The sequence below is a fragment of the Brassica napus genome, chromosome A5 (assembly GCF_020379485.1).
Source record: "Brassica napus cultivar Da-Ae chromosome A5, Da-Ae, whole genome shotgun sequence".
Lineage (NCBI taxonomy): Eukaryota > Viridiplantae > Streptophyta > Magnoliopsida > Brassicales > Brassicaceae > Brassica > Brassica napus.
In genome coordinates this window covers 26,891,457-26,914,245 of record NC_063438.1, presented here as the reverse complement: position 1 = coordinate 26,914,245, position 22,789 = coordinate 26,891,457, and the positions used below count along the sequence as shown (strand labels likewise).

The 22,789-nt window shown below is 36.8% G+C and overlaps 3 protein-coding genes across 3 annotated transcripts; 1 reads left to right on the top strand and 2 right to left on the bottom strand.

Moving 5' to 3' along the window:
* Positions 1–2,508: 2,508 nt before the first annotated feature.
* LOC106345634 (protein SINE3-like) lies at positions 2,509–4,937 on the bottom strand. Its single transcript, XM_013784808.3, has 4 exons — positions 4,824–4,937; positions 4,652–4,735; positions 4,179–4,570; positions 2,509–2,766 (listed from the first exon to the last, which is right to left on the bottom strand). The coding sequence occupies exons 1-3, from the start codon at positions 4,920–4,922 to the stop codon at positions 4,223–4,225; spliced, it is 531 nt and encodes a 176-aa protein (XP_013640262.1). The 5' UTR covers positions 4,923–4,937; the 3' UTR covers positions 2,509–2,766; positions 4,179–4,222.
* Positions 4,938–5,114: 177 nt separating this feature from the next.
* Positions 5,115–6,242, top strand: LOC106452990 (huntingtin-interacting protein K). The gene is made up of 4 exons (XM_013895204.3): positions 5,115–5,347; positions 5,476–5,531; positions 5,866–5,932; positions 6,024–6,242. The coding sequence occupies exons 1-4, from the start codon at positions 5,216–5,218 to the stop codon at positions 6,114–6,116; spliced, it is 348 nt and encodes a 115-aa protein (XP_013750658.1). The 5' UTR covers positions 5,115–5,215; the 3' UTR covers positions 6,117–6,242.
* Positions 6,243–6,497: 255 nt separating this feature from the next.
* Positions 6,498–12,047, bottom strand: LOC106452988 (serine/threonine-protein kinase STY8). The gene is made up of 13 exons (XM_013895203.3): positions 11,448–12,047; positions 10,071–10,485; positions 9,363–9,999; positions 9,221–9,261; positions 9,060–9,128; positions 8,715–8,815; positions 8,538–8,616; positions 8,264–8,362; positions 8,074–8,142; positions 7,932–7,981; positions 7,760–7,841; positions 7,284–7,378; positions 6,498–7,157 (listed from the first exon to the last, which is right to left on the bottom strand). The coding sequence occupies exons 1-13, from the start codon at positions 11,831–11,833 to the stop codon at positions 7,028–7,030; spliced, it is 2,253 nt and encodes a 750-aa protein (XP_013750657.2). The 5' UTR covers positions 11,834–12,047; the 3' UTR covers positions 6,498–7,027.
* Between the last annotated feature and the right edge of the window lie 10,742 nt (positions 12,048–22,789).

The window sequence follows — 22,789 nt, the reverse complement described above, 5'->3', positions numbered from 1 at the left end:
TATATTAAACTCTCTTTCATGGTACATGAGCATCATTTTCATTTTTTTGTCAATTAATTTAGTAAAATTTCATAATATTCCCTAAATTGGTGTACTAACTAATATAAAATAGCTATTTTCTAAAAAAACGGAAACAACAAAAATTTCAAACATCTTTGACCTTCATCATATGTTAGTGAATGATGCAACTATGCATTAAAACAATATTTTCATATTTTTGAAATTTTCTCAAAATCTATGGGTTAACCCCTACGAAAATATTGAATTTTTCGGTTAATGCTCTATATACTGAACCTATAATCTTTATTGTTGTTTTAAAATTTCTAAACACATTCAACATTTGTAGTAAGGTATATTAAACTCTCTTTCATTGTAGATGGACATTGGTTTAATTTTTTATACTCCATAAATTGGTGGACTAACAACTATAAAATCGCTATTTTCTAGAGAAACGGAGACAACAAAAGTTCCAAACTTCTTTGACCTTCATCATATGTTAGTGAAAGATGCAACTATGCATTAAATAAGTATTTTCATATTTTTGAAATTTTCTCAAAATCTCTGGGTTAACCCCTATTAAAATATTGAATTTTTCGGTTAATGCTCTATATACTGAAGCCTATGATCCTTAGTGTTGTTTTAATATTTCTAAACACATTCTACATTTGTAGTAATATATATTAAACTCTCTTTCATGGTACATGGACATCATTTTATTTGTTTTGTCAATTAATTTAGTAAAACTTCATAATACTCTCTAAATTGGTGGACTAACCACTATAAAAACGCTATTTTCTAGAGAAACGCAGACAAGAAAAGTTCCAAACCTCTTTGACATTCATCATATGTTGGTGAAAGATGCAACTATGCATTAAAACAATATTTTTATTTTTTTGAAATTTTCTCTATATACTTCCTAAATTGGTGGACTAACCACTATAAAAACGCTATTTTCTAGAGAAACGAAGACATGAAAAGTTCCAAACCTCTTTGACATTCATCATATGTTGGTGAAGGATGCAACTATGCATTAAAACAATATTTTCATTTTTTTTGAAATTTTCTCAAAATGTATGGGTTAACAACCTCTACGAAAATATTGATTTTTTTTGGTTAATGCTCTATATACTGAAGCCTATGATTTTTAATGTTGTTTTAAAATTTCTAAACACATTCTACATTTGTAGTAATGTATATTAAACTCTCTTTCATGGTACATGAGCATCATTTTAATTTTTTATCAATTAATTTAGTAAAACTTCATAATACTCCCTAAATGGGTGGATCAACCACTATAAAATCGCTATTTTCTAGAGAAGCGGAGACAACAAAAGTTCCAAACTTCTTTGACCTTCATCATATGTTGGTGAAGGATGCAACTATGCAATAAAACAAAATTTTCATTTTTTTTGAAAATTTCTCTAAATCTATGTGTTTTTCGGTAGATGTTCTATATACTTAAGCCTATGATCTTTTGTGTTGTTTTAAAATTTCTAAACACATTCTGCATTTGTATTAATGTATATTAAACTCTCGTTCATGGTACATGGGCATTTTTTTAATTTTTTTTCAATTAATTTAGTAAAACTTCATAATACTCCCAAAAAATTTTTTTTTATAAAATTTCAAATTTATTGATCAACTAGGTAAAAGAATTACATTTACAAAGAATCAGATTATGAAGAATATACTAAAAGAATAAAACAGAATAGGGAGATCTATAGAAAGACCCCCATCTACCTAAGCAGTGAGCTCGAACCATCTCTGTAGCAGTCCAGCATATCGATGCTGCGGGCCATACTTCAGCGACACTATCCATGGTACATGGGCATCATTTTCATTTTTTGTCAATTAATTTAGTAAAACTTCATAATATTCCGTAAATTGGTAGACTAACCACTATAAAATAGCTATTTTCTAGAGAAACGGAGACAACAAAAGTTTCAAACCTGTTTGACCTTCATCATATGTTGGTGAAGGATGCAACTATGCATTAAAATAATATTTTCATTTTTTTTTAAATCATCTCAAAATCTATAGGTTAACAACCCCAACGAAAATATTGAATTTTTTGGTTAATGCTCTGTATATTGAAGCTTATGATTTTTAATGTTGTTTTAAAATATCTAAACACATTCTAAATTTGTAGTAATATATATTTTATGGTACATGGACATCATTTTAATTTTTTATCAATTAATTTAGTAAATCTTCATAATACTCCTAAATTGGTGGATCAACCACTATAAAATCGCTATTTTCTAGAGAAATGGAAACAACAAAAGTTTCAAACCTCTTTGACTTTCATCAATTAATCAATTGTAGTAAGTAATTAATCTTTTTTCTCTTTCTAATTTTTATTTATCAATGAAAAAGTTAATTAGAAAAGGAAAAATCACTCTTAAGTATGATGAAGGTGGCACATAGATTGCCTCCCGTATTCTGGACACCCAAAGAACAAGCGAATGACAATGGGTGATACGGAGTGTTTTTTAGTAAGGAGAACAAAGTGAAGTATTGATGAGATAACATTTTGTTTCTTTTTAAAGGGCTTTCTTAAACATATCAATTATTAACCACTAAATAAGACTAAAGTTGCCAATATCAATTAGAAATATCAGCTCAACACTGTTCAGAGAACAAATACGAAATACTTATCTGTAGAATTGTTTCCATATGTATATGCTTCCACCTTTTACATGCTTGGCTTCCGAATAAGTAGTTGAGTTTTTGGCCCCTGGTTTCTCAGTGACAGCACCCAAGATCCTGTTTAAAGAGCACAATATGATTATTATTATATTACGTAGACTAAATTATAAGCATTTTGAAGCCTAACTCTTTTAAGTTGTTATCATTGGTTTACCAACAAAACTGACCAAACCTGACAGGTACTTGAGAGAATCAATTACAATTCATTTTTGTCAGTCGGTAAGCTGAATTGATACATGTGAAAAACACCAATATTTCCTAATGGGAACTCGATTTTCAAAATCGAGAATCAGTTTCTCACAAAGAATCACTATTCAGCCAAATGAATTAGACAAATGCTACAAAAGTCAGAAAATAATGATACCGACCCTTGCTCATAATACAAAAATATGATCATCCATGAACTAATCAATGTTAAGAAACTTTACATCAAAAGTAAACCAACAAATGCTCCTTTTATTTAACACATGGTATATATAATAATTTTAGTTTTTCTTCTGATGTTTATTGGCCTAGCTACTACTCTAATCTCCTGTAAAAAAATCAAACACAGTCTGGATAATTCTGTCATTCATTTTTTTTTAATTAAAAATACATGACTACTAATTTCCAATTCCTAATACATTGTACCATTATCCATAATGGAGAAGAAACCTAACCTAACGCTTCCAAGAGCTTATCCTAATGATTTATGAAATAAATATCAAATCAAGTAATTACCCAAAAAGCTTCACACGCTGGACTTTGCATATGATTTGTCTGCCTTAATACAACTAAAATAAAGGAACATCTTGCATAAGAATGGAAACAAAGGCTAGCACATGTCTTGGCACTAAGATCTAAAACCTACCAAACTGAGAAGCAGAAGAAAACAAGCTTGCCAAATATATGATTACAGAGCTAAGAACGGAAACTCATCAAAGTAGATTAGGACCTATAGACATAAACGTTACAGAAGCCTATATATTGGACATGTGATGCAGAAAAGACTATGTATTTAGCCAACACGAGTCACCATGATTACAAAGATCAAATGTCATATCACTTGTGCCAATAAAGTGTAAGGGATCACTCATTGGTTAGGAATGAGACTAACCAGCAGCTTATAAGGCCTACTTGTCGACTAACAATCATCAACTTACCAAACGAATCTTGTAAGACCACTTGGTTTGGGCCTAGAATGTGCTATCAAAAGGCCTGGGAAGCTTGAAATTCTACCAAATAAGACTTCACTGAGAGATCAATTATTCAAAGAGATGTGTGACTTCTTGAAATAGTGACAAAAAAAAAAAAAGTGTGACTTCTTGAATTAAAGAAACAATCTAGAACTGTTGATTGAAATATGTTACAACGAACTAGAGATACTAACGCAAGATAGATGATCATAAAAAGAGATTCAACTTCAAAAGAAGCAAATCAGCATAGGTACTAATGTTATCATCATGTAACGAAAAGGAAAGTGAGATAACCTGACGATTCACAGAATCAATGGATTGTTGTGACTTTGTATCCTTCAAGTTGGAAGTGGTCCAGAGTAAGCAACCTCCTCTCCTGAGCTGACTCCGACCACAACCGCAGCAAAGAGAGCCCAAAGGACGAAAGCGAAAACCACAACGCGGAACTTGAGAGTAACAGCTCCATCGATCCGTTTACTTTCATCAGAACTCTCAACTGAACAGATCGTTTTCTTCAGGTCGCTGATCTCGTCGCGCAAGGACTGCACAGAAGCAGGCAAGTCCGCAGCAATCGCAGCGTCGATGACGTGAAAAGCCTTATCATCAGTAACGGTTGAAACTGGAGATTCGTCGTCACAAATCTCTGGCGTTGGTAAGAGGTCTACACTCGATCCTTGCAGGAAACTCTGAGGTTAAACAAACGCAATTTCAAAATCGAGCTAACCGAAACTGAAGATCTGAGCTAAACGGATCTGGAGAAGCCGTACCTCAGCTTCGTGATCGGAGATCGCGAAATAGATCGGATCGAAATCAGATGGATCCTTCGTGCTTCCGACGGTTGCGCTCTGTCTCTTCTCCGCAAACGAGAAGGAAAATGTGATTAAACTTACGGCGGATGAAGAAGAAGAAGAATCAAATAGGTTCATACGTTCATACTACCTTTCGATTCTTGAGCTCAGGATCCTTGATGATGATCCTCTTCGTTGCGGGATCAGATGAGCGCGTAGAGTTTTTCCTGGGAATTTGAATTTCCTTCATCTCTCTCTCTCCAGAGCGTTTTCGAATTTTGTGATGGAAAGATATTTGTTATAGGCTATTTCTATGGGCTAAGTAAGGCCCAGCCCAATATTAACGTTTACTAAACCGAATTATCAACTAAAATCAGAGTTATTTCAATTTGGTTCGGTTCGACTCGGTTCGGGTTTGGTATTGTTTAGCCTTTAGGGTTTCTTCCTAACGCTGGAGCTCGAGACACTACCCAACCTCAAAATCTCTTTGTAGCCGGACGGAGAGTTGGATTCACCGAGAGAGAGGAGAAGAGTTTGGAAGCAATGGAGGGAGCAGAAGAAGCCGGGGCGGAGATGACGGTCGATTCAAAGGACTTACAGCAACAAAGCAAAGCTTTAGATAAGCTTACCGATCGCGTCGAGGATCGCCAGCTCGATTCTAATCGTGTTCAATCGGTTTGTTCACTCTTTCTTCATCTACAAAGAATGACTATTATATCTTATGATTAGACTTAAATTTTGAGCTCAGTTAAGTTTAAAAAAAAAATTGATTGGGGTTACGAAGGTCAATGTCCGTGTTTCAGGCTATGGCTTCGATTGGTGCTTCTAGGGAGGCTGATCTTAATGCTAAGAGATTGAGGTAAAAGAAAAGTCTTAGCCTTTTCGTTTTATAAAGATTCTTACGAACATAACTCAATCTTAATTCAGAATTAAGTTAAATAAGGCATTACACTTGTCGTTGATACTGTTTCTAATGTCTCTTATGTTAGTTAAAAAAACGTTCACAGGATCATTTTGTCACTCACATCTACATAGTATTGACGCCAAATATTCATTGTATTGTAATAGTACCAGTCAATAAGTGCTTTTATTGATACAGAAGTGAAGATAAGGAGGACTAGAGTTTTCTCATATCAGCATCTTCTGTGTAGTGTTTGATAATGATTGACAAGTTGCTGGAACTTTATATGCAGGGAGAAGGAACTGGCTTCTGTTAAGATCAATGCCGCTGATGTTGAGCTCATTGTTAACGAACTTGAGGTTAGTTTCTTCCTCTTTTTTTTTTAACATTTTAAACATCCATTATTATTGTGGCTGTGTCCTTAAAGTTTGCTGTCTGTGAACATTGTAGCTGGAGAAGAATGTGGTGGAGAGAACTCTAAGGGAGCACAAAGGCGATGCAGTTGCTGCAACTAGGGAGTTGCTTTCACGATATCCTCTATGATGGGACCAGTACCAGCATTTCTCGCTTGTTCTTTGTGTGTGCGAGGTCGAGAGACTTGAGAGTTATGTAAACCAAATATTAAATTGAGTTTTGAAATTTCATTGCTGAATAAGTCTTCTTCCCTGAGTATACATCCCTCAGTAAAATGTCTGCTCCAGAAGTTATATTTTGCGATTTGGATAACAAAAGGTAACAATCCTGATAGTGTAAAGGAGCCACCTCACATAGTCTTATCCCTTATTCCTTTTTTTTTGATCAAAAGTCCTATTCCTTATTTCCAGATGCTGCCACAAGAATGAACCAACCTCTCTTGAGCCTTTAGCTGTGCTAAGTGGTTCACTGTTTGTTTGATTGGGCATTACTGTGTTTGTATGTAGAGAATAGGATAATGACACATGATTATACAAAAATCCCCAATGATGTAGCATATTCTCTCATAACTATCCCTTTGTCCTCTATGTATAAACCATCAAATGGTTCTACCAATTGATCATATAGATATGTAACAGTGATAAGTGAATATGCAAATAAACATATTATATATGCAGTAAGTACTCTCTTGTACACCTACCCAACGAATTGTGACGTCTTTGCAATCAACTTTACATCAAATCCCTTTCACTCACTTCCTTTAAGCCTCCACCAATCATCACAGTTGCACTACCCAAACTGAGCCTTTATGTTTCTTTTGGCAATTTGTGTAATGACCAGAAACACATCACTAACTGCACTTTAGACCAGTCCAGAATTCCACTGGCTGCCTCTGCTCATGAGTCTCCTCCACGTTGTAATTACAACCAACCATTATGTTACTGCTCAAAAACAGACCAATTCTCTATCTTCCTCTGTTTTCATGAACAGCTTTTAGTCTTAAAGCGTCACCTTGAGGAACAAAAGAGTATACTTTGTGTTTAGTTGTCATTAAGGGGCGAGTTGTCAAGTAAGGCAGCACGTTTAGCTTGGAACTGTATTGAATACTTCTTTTGCAGCTCTCTTAGCTTCTCCATCAGTTCTCGGAATGTAGGTCTCAGCTTCGTATCGCTGCAGTGTTGGAGAAACAAAAAAAACACATTTTAATGTCTAGCATTAGCTGTGAAATATGTAGAACATCAAAATCAAGGAGAACTGTAATAACTAAAGGTTATATTCTTCAATATGTTAATTTACCTGTGCCAACAGCTCTCCATTAATGCGATCCATAAGGGATCAATGTCCTTTGGAATTTCAAGCCTCTGGTTCATGAACCCCACAGCTCCTATCACCTGCACATTTTTCAAATAAGCATTTCTGCATTTATCATACTTTTCAAGTGAAGCGAGTCTGAAAATGGAAGTTTTCTGCAAGCAGAATAAACATATGCCATGGAAACATGAAATTAAATTCGTAGAGATGTTGCAAAAATATCCCACCTATAAAAATGGCCAAATCGTATATAGTAACAAATTTCACTGTATCTATTCTATACACATTACACTATAGTATAGCGTTTATGAATCTTACCTTCCTAATTTACAATTAATTTTGTATTGACAATAATTAGATGAGCAAAGGTTTACCCTGAAACTAATCTTTTGAAAGTTCTATGACCAGTTGGCAATTGGAGACATTATCTTTTCGTTGTTCTATCTATAGAAACATAATACCTGCATAGAGTTGAGAGTTTCCCAAGGGATCTTCTCTGTGGCAAGTTCCCAGAGTACTACTCCAAAGCTGTAAATATCAGACCTGTATCAATGAATTAAGAAGCTAGTTAGCATGAAGGCTAGAAGAACAAGTAATCAAGAGAACTTAACCAAACAGAAAACAGGAATATACTTCTCATCAGCAGACTCATTTCGAAGTACTTCTGGTGCCATCCATTGAGGCTGCAGAACAGGTAAAAAATGCATTCAAATATCGCTGTGAGAGGATGACTATAAATCAGGATTCAAATAGGCAAGAGCCTAAATTTAAGTACCGTTCCCTTCCCGGACTTGGAGGTAAGGTATGTCTCATGCTTGATACGTGAAAGACCAAAGTCAGCTACCTGTTAGACAAGTGGATGTAAGTTTACGATGTTTCTAGTTGCAAGGTCTGAGTCTAACTTTTCTGCTTCGCTCACAAAATTAATTTTTTAATCTAAATGTATCTCAAGATGAATATCTTACTTTAACGGTCCAGTTCTTGTCTACCAGCAGATTTGACGACTTCAGATCACGATGGATGATGGGTGGACTACAATGATGAAGATAATTCATACCGCGAGCCTGTGTGAAGAATTATGTAATATGATGGATGAGATGCACAAGAAGGATCACAAACCAAATACAACGAAGTAACCAAATAGAGCAGCTCATCCTTAGAAAATTGTCCAAGTGCAATCATCAATGATCATAGGAATGGAAAAATCACATGTCAAATGACCATATAACTAATACTCACAATGTCCATTGCCATATTGATACGCCGCCTCCAATCCAGTTTTGACGTGTTCCTCTGAAGTAAACGGAAGAGACTTCCACTGCAAATAGTAAATCGAATTATTATGAGCTATGGCTTGAAGGGCCGAGAAGCACAAAGAAAGTGAGAGTAGTGAAACTAAAAGAGATGAGACCAAACCGTGGAAGGAACTCCGACACTATACAGAGGCGCGGAGGTGAAGTGACAGCACCCATAAAGAGCAGTACATTAGGATGTCTAAGTCTTCTCATCAACGATACCTTCACAATAAAACAAGAGCAACAATGACATAATTAAGAATTTGGAACTAGCTGCAGTTTTTGTTAGGGTGTCTAACTAAGTTTTCATAAATGAATCCTTCAGTGAGATGCAGTCTGTAAGGGAAAATGCTTAGCACATAATATTGGTCTACTTGAAAAATCAATCTGCCTATTATGATATGAAAGACCGAGCGTCTTTTGCCAATAACACTCAGACAATTCCAGCGTAGACAACAAGCAATACCTCTTGTCTGAAAGATTGGATAATCTCTTTTGAATATTCTTGCTTGGAGAACACTTTTACAGCTACATCCTGTGGTGACATTATAAGCTCTCAATGTGACAGATATTTGAACTTGCATTTTTGTTTTTTTATACAATGGGAGCCAGAAGCCAATGACTTACAGATCCAAACCAGAGACCGTGATAGACAGTTCCACATGAACCTGTAAAATAGAAAAATGCATTTGTTAGCAAAACAAATGACAGAAAATCACATAAAAGTAAGTCTGGGAAACGAGATAATCTGTTTAAGAGAATAAATGACCTTGTCCGATTTGTTCTCCAATTGTCAAATCATCCCATAAAATTTCATATTCGAGGCCTTCACTATCAGTATCAACCTTGTTCATTACACTATTGCTGGTACTTCCGTTGCTACTAGCGCTGCTTGTGTTGTTCGCATTTACAGAGGAGGACCACAAACTACTGCCCTCACTATTCGTAGGCTTCTTACTCTCAAAGGCAAGGCTTTCAGACTTCAAACCAGACTTATCTTTCTCTTGATCATTTTGTACCCAAGGCCATACAGAATGAGTTGGCCTTCCTTTTGAATCTTCCTGCTCATTCCCTTTCCATGGCAATGAAAACCCTTTCTTTGCCATCCATTCTTCAGCTTTTGAGGTGAGAACCTTATGGATTGCAGGCTTTTCATCACCCTCGTCACTGGAATCTTTGAAGGGTTTCGAAGGTAACTTCTCATCGTTACATGTGAATACACCAAAAGGCGCCGGGATCAAATCCCCTCTTGGTGTGGTGGAACCACTTGACGCTGCATCGTCCCTGTGGTCAGAGAGAGTAGCACCAAAGACACCGTGATCTGAATGATGACTATCACCACTTCCACCCTCAGAGAGTGTGGCACTACTGTCACCGGCTCGCATTTTCGACCTCACCTTGGAGGCCTGCGAATTTTTAACACTAGTCAGAATTAAAGGTGAGAACTGAGAATATGCAAAACCACAACTGAACTAACCAAGTTTGATATCTTTGATGATATAGCAGCTTGTATAGGCTGATCAGAGTCCAAACCAAGTTTAGAGGAAAAACTATTCCTTGCAGGATGAGAGCTCGTTTCACCTTCTTGCCCCTTTAATTTAGCCAAAGAGATTCTCGGGTTCATGTAATGTTCCGTTTTACTTGTGATACAAATGACCCCTATAAGAGTACCATCATCATCATAGAAAGGGGAACAAGTAGTGACAGCTGAGAATCTTTCCCCTGATTTGGTCTTGACAGGAAACTCACCGGTCCAGCTCTCTCCACGGACACAACGTCGAGCAATATTCATTGCACAGGCAGCGTCTCGGTTATCTGCAAGAATATCAATTGGGTTCTCACCAAGTGCTTCTGCAGCAGAGTACCCGTAAAGCTTTTCCGCCATAGCGTTCCTGTAACAATCACGACATCGAACTGGAATCTTAATACATAAAAGAGATTACAAGAAAATACTACAAAATGAACAATGATCCACTAACCAAATCTACTCCTGGCCATAAAAGAGATTACAAGAAAATACTACAAAATGAACAATGATCCACTAACCAAATCTACTCGTGGCCATATTATCCATACCCAAACCAAACCAGAACCGAACAAAAAAAAACAAAACTGAAACTGGACCAAAATTTACAAAAACTGGAACAGTTTCTATTTTTCTAAATCCAAAAACCGAATTCTAACTGGAATCTGAAATTTTAAGAGATTACAAGAAAATACTACAAATGAACAATGATGCATGAATCAAATCTAATCCTGGCCATATTATCCATATCCCAAAACAGACCAGAACTGAACTGAAAAAAACGAAACCCAAACCAGACCAAAATTTAGAAAAATCTGAATAGTTTCTATTTTTCTAAATCCAAAAACCGAAATCCAACCAAAAACCTAACGAATACCTTTTTTAACTATAAGAAGAATATAAATTATTTTAAATTATATATATAAATATCTAACCCAAATTACACGATTTTTTTTTAAATATAAGAAGAATGTTAATTATTTTAATTTATATATATCTAATTGTCTAAAACTCCAAATTACCCGAATATTTTTTGTTTCTTTCCTCGGGTTTTGGGGGTTATTTCTTCTTTTTTTTTTGCTTTAACCCTGAACCAAACTCGAACTATTTCTAATTTGGTTCCACTTCGGGTTTTATGAAAAATATAAACCCAACCCGGACATTACCATCCGATTCAAAAAATGTCTTCTGCCTAAACGGAACCTAAACACCCCAACCCGAATAATCAAAAATCTAAATAATCTGATCCTAACCGAAAACCCAAATGCCCAGTACTAATCAAATCCACCATCTAACTTCGATATTCAAAAGATGGAACTACATACATACCAAAAGATAATTCGCATATTGAGATCGTAGGCATGAACAGTCTGTGCCATCGACTGCAAAATATTCAAATACTGATTATCCGTAAACTTCCCGGCCGATGCTCCCGCTCCTCCTCCTCCTCTCAGATTCATCGAACCTTGGAAACGGCTCTCCTTCCGCATCGGCGAAGCGTTTCGATTACGAAACGAGGCGGCGCCGCTCTTCCTCCACAACTGAGCTCCGTCCCCGATGCTTCTCCTCGCAGGACGATGAGGCGAGACGGAATGCGATCGCTGCCTGATCTCCGTGGATACCTTGAGCCTCGACATCTCCTGCTTCAGATGCTCTTGGCTTTCCTCTAGCTCGAGTATCTTCTTCAGCAGCTGTTCCGCGGGTGGAGTCTCCATTTTCAGTCGAATCTGGAGGTAAAGCGAGTTGAATCGCGGGATCGTTCGAGTCGAATCGGAGGTTGAAGAAGAAGGTGTTAAGCAAGCATGGTGGATGATTCGACTATGGAAGCAAAAAAGTTTTTTTTTCTCTCTCTAGAGAATAAAAATGGAATTGAAGAAATTGAGTGATGCGAGAAGATACGTGCTCTGCGGTCTCAAGCGGTCAACATTAATGGAAACTTTCCTTTCTTATCTTGCTTCTTTTGGTTTACTTTTTCATTTATTTAATTTAATATTTACTACTTTTGCCTCAATTTTCCAGGTTTAGCTTCTTTTTTTTTTTTAATTGTTGTATTTTAATTTGGAGAGATTCTTGATTATATCAAGAAAAATATCTGAACTAGATTGTAAACATTTGACTCATCCTAAATTAAGGCTTTGAATGGTGACCAAAGAACGAAGGGGAACACTGAATTCCTTATCATTCCCAAAAAAAATCACCATTCACAAAGAATAGTTTTTCCTTCTTGTTCCTCTCCATTCCTTTTTTTGTAGAGAAATATAGAACAAAAACATTCCTTGTTAAATTTGATAAGGAACAAGCATTCCTTTTCATTCCTTCAATTTTATTCCTATACATTCCTTTCCTATTCGTTCTTCGTGTTCCCGAAAAGGTCACCAGTCGGAGCCTAAGTGTATTTCTTTTCAGTGTTCCATATAAGCTATAGTTTTTTGTACGTGAGATTTTTGTTCTAATCTAAACTATATAAAAGGGATAGTTTTTATTCAGAAAACTTAAAGGGATAGTTTTTATTCAGAAAACTATATAAAAGGAAATAATAAGAAATGGACAGAGGTTGATCTGTTCCTAGTTTCTTGGGGGTTCCTCAGTTTTTGTGATCAAAGATTGCGTACTATGTTGTCACTCTTAATTGTCGACAAAAAAAAATGTTGTCACTCTAATTTATTGGTACTCGACAATTTTGCAGACAAAAACAAAAACCTCAATCACTTGAAAATTCACGTGATACGTAAGAAAGAAACTCGCGACTATGATCCACAATCAGTGGAGCTTCTACGTTCTTCTTCTTACTAATTCTATTTATTTATTTTTTGGTATGAAGGTTAAGATTTTTAGTTTTCCATTATATATATAGTACGTGACAATCGGTACAATAATTTACAATTGCATGAATGTAAGCTAATTAAACCTCTTTCGTGTATTAACGAACATATTATCACGTCACAATTCTTTTCTTAATAACTTTAAAAAGGTTCAAATTCAGAGTTATAGCAAAAAAAAACATTAAGAACTATAAGATTTATACTACATAACTGAAAATTAAAATTAATTTGAACTCCCTATTTTCTTGCTGATATCACATATGTTCTTCATTATAAATGCTAACCCTTTTTTTTTTGAAACCATTATAAATGCTAACTTGGCAAGCTGGCATCATGGTTTTCGTTTAGCATTTGGATATTATAGGTTTAAAGTTACTGGTTTCTTTTTTCCGCAGTTACTGGTTTCTATAGAAAACTAGATTTAGATGGGGACTTTTGATGTAATAACCAGAAAAGTTATGTGAAATCACAACAAAACACAAAGATGATATTCAGAACAAATAACTATACAAATATACACAAAAAGCCTCATAATTAATAATATCATGAGAATATACACAAGATTCTCATGACTGCTACAGTCTCTAGAGAGTATGAGGTTGTTGGCTTTAGAGTGTGTGTACGTCTCTACTTTGACTGCGTATTCCATGTGCCTCACTGACACACTGGACTTCTGAAGCACTCTTATGTCTCTTTTCTCCATCCTACGAGATACAAATAAGATGTTAGAAAAAGAATCCCGCAAGAGAACGTTCTTGTTTCGGCTGCTCGAGATGTCAGAGCGCAGAGTCGGTCTCACTAGCTAATAGTAGTACTCAACATCATCTGTGTCAGGACATGAAAAGACGAGCAAAGATATGCAACCTCAATAAATTTTGTACAGCAACAAGGAAGAAGACTACATTTGAACTGATCAAACAAAGGCCAATTCTCTATCTTCCTTTTTTTTATGAACAGACTCTTTGCCTTGAAGCGGTGCGTTTAGGAACTAAAAGCTGTTTTGTTTTAGTTGTCCTCTAGGAGAGGGTTGTCAAGTGACCCAGCACGGGTCGCTCGGAACTTTAGTGTATACTTTCTTTGCATGTCTCTTAGTTCCTCCATCAGTTCTTGGAATGTGGGTCTCAGCTTCGTATCGCTACAGTGTTGGAAAGACCACAATAAAAACACAGAATTATTTAACAAACACCTATTTGAAGGTTATATTCTTCTAGCCAGGAACCATGGGGTACTCCATATGTTACCTGTGCCAACAGCTCTCTATTAACGAGATCCAACGAGGATCAATGTCCTTTGGAATCTCCAGCCTCTGGTTCATGAACCCCACAGCTCCTATCACCTGCAGATAGATAGAGCAACACAAATCGCTTACAGATGATTACATATGTGATTTCTAGGACCATTTTTCATCTGGAGACACTTTAGTTTCATTGGTTTAGCGCTCAAAAACGTACCTGCATGGAGTTTAGAGTTTCCCATGGGATCTTCCCTGTGGCAAGCTCCCATAGTACTACTCCAAAGCTGTAAATGTCAGACCTGTATCAATGAATTAAGAAGAGCTATTTAGCATTAAAGGCTAGAAAAACAATTAACCAAACAGAACACGAGAGTATACTTCTCATCAACAGACTCATTTCGAAGAACTTCTGGTGCCATCCACTGAGGCTGTAGAACTAGGCCTGGGATTTCGGGTATTCGGGTCGGTTCCGGATAAGAACCGTTCGGGTCCGGGTTTTCGGTTATTTAATAAATGTATCCAATGAGTACTTGGAACACTTACGGTTCGGTTTCGGATCGGGTACGAGCGGTTCCGGGTCGGTTCGGTCTTTCGATAAAAGTAACCATATTCAATCCAAAAAAATGGGTACCCAATTTTTCGGTTTAAAAAATATCCAAACTTTTACCCGAAACCAATTGGGTACAAAACGGTTCGGTTAAAACCGTACCAAAATCAAATTAGTAACCGAAATAAAACCGATTTTGAAACCAAACTCATGGCGTACATCATGTCTGAAGACTGAAACATGTAAAACCAATTTTGAAACCAAACAAGAACAAGAATATAACATACTTGATGTCTGAAACAAGAACAAAAACTGAAAGCAAATCAAGCAAATCACAAGTTCACAACAGAAACATAAAGAAGTTGATGTCTTAAACAAGAAAAAAAAACGAAACGAAGCAAATGATCACAAATGACACAGTCACTCTTTGTCGTCCACACTCCATACTCCATAGCCACTCCTTAGTCTAAATTGCATCCAGCTTCAAACTCTATGAAAACAAAAACAGAAACGTATAAGTGTTCAAAACTTCAAGTCTTCAAGATTCAAAGCTATACTATAAATGTAAAGAGTTTAGAAGAAGTGAATCATACCTCTCATAAGATCATCTTGAGTTTCCACATCTGAAAGTAACTGCTCTATTGTAAGAATGCCTTTCTCATTGATGTGAATCTCGGATTTCAACCATTGTTCTGTGCACACTAACACCTCGACCATGAAGTGTGTTAAGCAGCTCCTGTATGGGTCTAAGACTCTCCCACTAGTGCTAAATGCACTCTCTGATGCTACAGATGATGCTTGAACCGCAAGAATATCAGCAGCTATCTGAGACAAGATCGGGAACTTCACACTGTTTCTTCTCCACCACGATAAAACATCAAACTCGGTCCCAAGTCCAGTACCACCCTTTGAAACCTCTACTTTCTCTCTCAAATAAACTTCTAACTCATTACTAGAATCTTCTGTACCTGTTTCTTGTACAAGCTCCTCATAGAGATTATCCATTCTTTCATATCCGATACCACTGCCTATAACTTGACTCTGGAAAACTGCACCAGCACCACTGTCTTGAGTTTGGGTTTGAGAAGACGATCCTCCTTGCGACTGTGAACCACCTGATCCTCCACCACTTGTGCTGTATCCAAGAGTGTACTCTTCATATAAGCGCTTCATGATCTCCATAATTGAGTCAGAAAGCAGAGTATACTCGATGCTTTCTTTTCCATAGAGCTTCTCAAAGCAGAGGTTAGCAAAATTCATCTTCTTTCTTGGATCAAAGACAGTAGCAACAATCAAAAGCTTGTTCATCTTACAGCTCTTAGACTTACTGCTCTCAGACTCAGATTCTTCCGTAAATGGATTCCAGTACTTCCTTATTTTCCCCATCATCGTCAAAGCATTGACCCGCAGTGTTTCATCAGGACCAGGCGCAGAGCTTATCTTGCTGACATTCCTAGTGATCGTGACAATCTCATTGTAGATCTTGTGCGACGTAATGCCCTTTGTAGCCGAGAGCATCAGAGTTGAATTGTAAAAGATGACAAGAAAGTGCACCAACCTCTCAGCTTCTTCCCAATCTGTTCTAGTCGCTGGCCCAATCCTCTTTTTTCCATTTTCAAGCTCCAAGAAGTAGTCATTGTACGGTTTGTCTTCAGCCTCCATCTTCTCAAATGCTGCTCTGAATTTGATCGCTTGGTCTAGCATGAGATAGGTCGAGTTCCATCTCGTCTTGACGTCTAATGGAAGGCTTCCTCTAGTCATCTTTCCACTATCAACCCGAAATTCGAAAGACTTGAGTCTATTGGTTGAAGACCTCACATACTGAACCCCATTCCGAATGGCAGTCAAGCTATCATCCACCTCGGTTAACCCTTCCTTCACAATCAGATTCAGAATATGTGTTGCACACCTAACATGCAAGAACTCACCCTTTAGAACCAGCGCATCTTCACCATGTTTCATGAATTCTTCCTTGAACTTCTTCAAGGCCGACGTGTTAGCTGTGGCATTGTCAACTGTGATGCAGAAGACTCGTTTTATATCCCACTCTGCTAAACAATCTATCAGGACTCTTGCAATGGTAGACCCTTTATGATCGTCAACATTCTTGAACCCAATTATCATCTTTCTAAGCTTCCAACTTGAATCAATGAAGTGAGCTGTAATCACCATGTAACTAACCGCAGTGTAGGGAGCAGTCCAAATATCGGTTGTGAGAGAGAGTCTTTGCTTGTTCTGTCCGAGCACCTTCTTCATCTCTGCTTTCCTCGCCATATACATTGCCGCAATCTCCTTTGTGCAAGTCTTCCTACATACCGGCGGATCCATCTGGGCTTTCTTGCAAAAGTTTTTCCACGCTAAGCTCTCCACAAAGGATAACGGCAACTCGCCTAAGACTATCATCTCATTGGTAGCTTCTTTGAACACTTCCTCAGACACCTTAGACAGACTCACGTTACCTTCTTCATCGACATTTATCTGTGACTGATCTCTGGACTTATTTGCAGCCTTCCACGCCATGTATGCCCTACAACCGCTCTTGTGCTTCCTCAGATTAGAGGTCCCAGACTTGGTTGGACAGCTAAACTCTTTCTTACAATAGCGGCATTTGCATCTGTTGTAGTTGGTTGGCAGCCTGCTGTAATGGTTCCAGACATCAGACCTCGTCTTTTTCTTTGACCTAGAACCATCATCTTCTTCTCTCTCGTTCCTTTTTCCCGAACCCGGTGTTTGTACATCTTCATCTGAAGATATTTCTTCATCCATTAGTTGATGGTTGACTTCGTCTTGTTCATGAGTTGGAGAAGAATCCATCTACATAGTACATACAAGAACAAGTTAAGAACTGATACAAATTTTGAATAAATAAGTTGTAGCAATCAAACATCAAAACTGTAATCATACTCGACTAAGAGTCTAAGAATTATCAAACATCAACATTCGACATTATCAGATCAAAAGTTATCAAATACGATTGAGGAATCAAAGTTATCATTTATCAAACAATCAATATAGCTTAATCGATCAAAGTATCAAACAATCGAAGATTCGAAATCGTTGCTCACCTCCGAATGAATTCTCGAAGATGCAGACGGTGGAGAGAGAAGAGAATCGACTAATGTTTCCAGCTTTAATATTTCTGATAACACCAGTTGCTCTATTTGTATATAAACCTTCACAATTCTCGATTGCTATAATGGAGAAGATGAATCGAAAAGCTAGGGTTCGTATTTTGGGAATTGGGGTTTGTCTCGAGCTGATACACTGTGTATGATGTATCATACCCACGCGTGTAACGGTTATGTCGGGACTTAAAGTCTAGATATATCGGATATCCGATTTGGCTCGGGTAAAACCCGGATCCGACCCGTTACCCATGGATTTTTATATTATTATCCATTGGTTATTTTTGGCTGTACCGAAGTCAATCCGAACCGGGCAAAATCGGGTCGGTTCCGGTCCGGTTTTCCGGTTCCGGTTATAAATCCCAGGCCTATGTAGAACGGGTAAAACGCAAGCAAAGATCATTGTGAGAGACTGACTATGAATCAGGATTAAATAGAAAAGAGCCTAAGTTTAAGTACCGTTCCCTTCCCGGACTTGGAGGTTAGGTATGGTTCATGTTTGATACGTGAAAGACCAAAGTCAGCTACCTGTTAGAGAGATGTCACTGTAAGTTGACTTTATTTATAGTACAAGTTTGGAGTCTCACTTTCCAGCTCACGGAAAACCAAACGTACAATCAAGTACTATATGTTACCTTAACAGTCCAGTTCCTGTCTACCAGCAGATTTGACGACTTCAGGTCACGATGGACGATGGGTGGACTACAACAGTGAAGATAGTTCATACCGCGAGCCTGTGTCATTAATTATGTCATAGTTTGTCTCACCATATAGAATGCAAAAGAACCAATCAAATAGAACTAATACTCACAATGTCCAAGGCCATATTGATACGCCGCCTCCAATCCAGTTTTGATGCGCTCCTCCGTAGTAGAAGGAAGAGACTTCCACTGGAAATAGTAAATCGAATTATAAGGAGCTATGGCTTCAAGGATGAGAAGCAAAAAGAAAATGAGAGTAGTAACTAAAAGAGATGAGACCGAACCGTGGAAGGAACTCTGACACTATACAGAGGCGCGGAGGTGAAGTCACAGCCCCCATAAAGAGCAGTACATTAGGATGTCTAAGTCTTTTCATCAAAAATACCTTCATAATAAAACAAGACCAATTAATATTAATAACTTTAGAACTTTTAAATGTTGGCTCTACAAAATTTTGACTGTCTTTAGTTGACTACACTCAAAGCAATCAACTCTAAACAATACCTCTTGTCTAAAAGATTGCATAACCTCTTTTGAATATTCTTGTTTGGAAAACACTTTTACAGCTACATCCTGCAGTGACATTAGCAACTCTAAATAAGACACATCTATGAATTTGTAACTTGTTTTTTTAATATCATGGAATCTTGACCAATAGATCAACAAATGCTTATTCTGTAACATCACTAGAAACAAAGAAACATACAGATCCAAACCACAGACTGTGATAGACAGTTCCACATGAACCTGTCAAAATAGGAAAATCACATCTAAGAAAATGTTTGATTGTTATAAACAATGGATTTGTATGGTAAATAAAAATAACAATGTTTAACTGGACAAGTTACCTCGTCCGATATCTTCTCCAATAGTCAAATCATCCCATAGAATTTCATATTCCAGGCAATCACTATCAGTATCATCAACCTTGTTCATACCACTGCTGCTTGCACTTCCACAACTACTAGTGCTGCGTGTGCTGTTCGCGTTTACAGAGGAAGACCACTTACTACTATCAGAGGATTCGCTTCCAGAGTTAACGTCACAAAAGGGATTAATCTGGTGACACCTTTCTCTCGCTTGTTCATTTTGTAACCAATGCCATCTGGAATGAGTTGGCCTTCCTTTTGAAACTTCATGCTCAGCCTTTGAGGTGAGAATCTTAGGGGCTGCAGTATTTCCATCACTCTCATCACATGAGAATACACCAAAAGGAGGATAGATAAGATCCCCTCTTTGTATGCTAACACCACTTGATGATGCATCGTCACCTTTGTCAGAGAGAGTAGCACCGCAGACCCCTTCAGAGAATGTGGCACCACTGTCACCTACTCGCATTTTCGACTTGACCTTGTTGCTCACCTTGGATGCCTGTAAGTTCAACACTAGTCATCAAAACGTGCAACATCAAAATAAAAGGTGAGAGAGAATGGTGTTGTTATGAACGAACGCGAACTAACTTAAGAAAAATAAAGAACCTTAAGAACAAAAACGAATTCAGACAAATTCACGTTTAGTATTTGTATATTGATTGGACAATTCTTTCAAATAGCTATTTTAAAAATTTTGTCACAAAATAACCTTCAATAATGAAAATGACCAAAATAGTTCATTTTTATTTTAAAAGTTTTAATTTTAATTTTTTAAAATTTGAAACCATATCCTCCAAACCTCACTCATTAACTCTAAACTATAAGTCTAGATTAGTTAACCTTAGAGTATAAATGTATTTTTATTCTTTAACAAAACTTATTTTGGTTATTTTTCTAATTTATGGTTATTTTTGTAACAAAAACTTATGATATCTTAGAGAATTTCTCTATTGTATTATGTAGATGAATAAAATTACAATCAAAACTCATATTTATAGTAGCCACAAAATCCTTTTTTATTCTTAAGAAAAATATCATTATTTACAAAAAAAATTCCTAAGTTCAGTCCAACCGAATGTTGATTTTTTTTTTCTGGTGCACATGAATTAAGACATTACGAGAATTAACAGGCACTAACCAAAAATGATATCTTTGATACTATAGCAGTTTGTATAGGCTGATGAGAGTCAAGGCCAGCTCCATTGGTTCCAAAACCAAGTCTAGACGCAAAACCATTCTTTCCAGTGCTAGAGCTCCCTTCATCTTCTTTTGCCTTTAACGTAGCCAAAGGGACTCTCGGGTGCATATAAGGTTCAGTGTTACCTGTGATAGAAATGATCCCAACCAAAGAACCTTCATCATCGTAGAAGGGAGAACACGTACAGACAGCTAAAATTCTCTCCCCTGATTTGCTCTTCAGAGGAAACTCGCCGGTCCAGCTCTCTCCACTGACACAACGTTGAGCAACACCTCTAGCAAAAGGAGCATCTCGTTCATCTACCATTACATCAACTGGGTTCTTCCCAACTACTTCTTCAGCTGTGTACCCATAAATCTTTTCAGACATGGCATTCCTGTCATAAATCATATTAGTATTTGAATACTGTTAATGAATGAATGAAATCCGATGCTAAATATGTAGTTGGAAACTAATATATTTAAAACTACATACATTATAACCTTTTTAAATTAATAATCTATAAATTAATATACACTAAAAACTTCTATAAAATAATATAACTTTATACTCTCAAATTGAGTTTTTGGTTCAATTAGTATATCGATAAATTAATATCTCTATAAATTATTAAAAAAATTATAGTTTTAGTGTAGTCCCAACATTATTAATTTATAAAGGTATAAAGAGTTAGAGACTTATGGCCGATTGGCCGATTGGTTTTAAGTTGAAATCTCCTCATAAACTCAAACTTAATAAATATATATATGAGATGTGGATAATAATACAGAAAGATGGAAATACTTACCAAAATATTATTTGCATATTTAGATCGAAGACATGAACAGATTGTGAAATCGACTGCAGGATATTAAAGTACTGTCTATTCGTGAACTTTCCAACCGATGATCTTCTTCCTATTCCACCTACTCCATTTCTCAAGTTGATTGAATCTTGGATACATTTCTGCTTCTGAAACGCGGCAGGGACGCTCTTCCTCCTCGCTGGAGCTCCCTCGCCGATGTTTCTCCTCGCAGGCTGATACGGCGACACAGAATGCGATTGTTGAGTAAGCTCCGTAGATACCTTGAGCCTAGACATCTCCTGCTTTAGATGCTCGTGGCTTTGCTCTAGCTCTAATAACTTCTTCAGAAGCTCATTAGGAGGTGGTTTCTCCATTGCGCTCGAAAAACCGAACACAAAAGCAAGTTGAGTAAGAACTTGAACAAGGAGTACTCAAACAATGGTTGAAAGTCTTCTTGTCTGTGGGTATTGAGATTGATCACTGCCTTTCTCTTTCATTAAGGAAACGTTACGCGAGAAACCTTTTAATGTCACAAAAGCACTCGACAGGGATGAAAACGTTTCTTCACTTACACTCCTTAAATTGAAGGAGTGTAAGAAGAGGAGGAGGTTGGTCGGATCTATACTTCTATCTGGATTGAAACTCGACGATTTGTTGGTTACGCAGAAAACCCCAAAACTACAATCAGTTGACAGTATCATGATACGTAAGAAAAAGAAGACAGAGACCATAGACTGTTTCCATAACCTTCTTTTTTAGATTTTTGGTCTGTATATTACAAAGATAACCTTCTGTAGTAGAGACTATATTAATAATATGTACGTATACGCAGTGGCAGAGCCATGATAATTGTATAGTGGTGGAAATGTAATATAATTTTGAATTATACTATTATTTATTGTAAAATAAATGATGTGCAGGTCTGGATTATGGGGGCAAAATCAAATTAATCTTTAAACTAGTGGGAGCATATATTGAAGAAATACAACCAATTTTCTGAGACATTAACTAAATTATTCAGCAAAATAATATAAAATTCACAAATAAACTGGGGGCACGTGAACCCCTTATGCATAACATAAATAATGGGGGCAAAATCAATTTAATCTTTAAACTAGTGGGGCATAATGAAGAAAATACAACCAGTTTTCTAAGACATTAACTAAATATATATTCAGCTAAATAATTTTAAATTCACAAATGAACAGGGGGCACGTGAACCCCTTTATGCACAACATAGCTCCGCCCCTGCGTACACGAATGTAAAGTAAACGTGCATAGTATCTTAAAATGTACGTGGACGATAATGCGTAAACACATTAATAAAATTCACAAATTAACTGGGGGACGTGAACCCCTTATGCATAACATAGCTCCGCCTCCGCCCC

Bases quoted from the DNA above. Each gene is read 5' to 3' on its own strand.
- LOC106452988 (XM_013895203.3), bottom strand. From the start codon at position 11,833: ATGGAGACTCCACCCGCGGAACAGCTGCTGAAGAAGATACTCGAGCTA. The intron at 9,262-9,362 runs GTCATTTATTCT...TCTATTTTACAG, and splicing joins TGGAGAACAAATCGGACAAG to GTTCATGTGGAACTGTCTAT. The intron at 7,158-7,283 runs GTAAATTAACAT...CCAACACTGCAG, and splicing joins ATGGAGAGCTGTTGGCACAG to CGATACGAAGCTGAGACCTA.
- LOC106345634 (XM_013784808.3), bottom strand. From the start codon at position 4,922: ATGAAGGAAATTCAAATTCCCAGGAAAAACTCTACGCGCTCATCTGAT. The intron at 4,736-4,823 runs GTAGTATGAACG...TTTGCGGAGAAG, and splicing joins CTGAGCTCAAGAATCGAAAG to AGACAGAGCGCAACCGTCGG. The intron at 4,571-4,651 runs GTACGGCTTCTC...GTTTAACCTCAG, and splicing joins TCTCCGATCACGAAGCTGAG to AGTTTCCTGCAAGGATCGAG.
- LOC106452990 (XM_013895204.3), top strand. From the start codon at position 5,216: ATGGAGGGAGCAGAAGAAGCCGGGGCGGAGATGACGGTCGATTCAAAG. The intron at 5,532-5,865 runs GTAAAAGAAAAG...CTTTATATGCAG, and splicing joins CTTAATGCTAAGAGATTGAG to GGAGAAGGAACTGGCTTCTG. The intron at 5,933-6,023 runs GTTAGTTTCTTC...TGAACATTGTAG, and splicing joins TCATTGTTAACGAACTTGAG to CTGGAGAAGAATGTGGTGGA.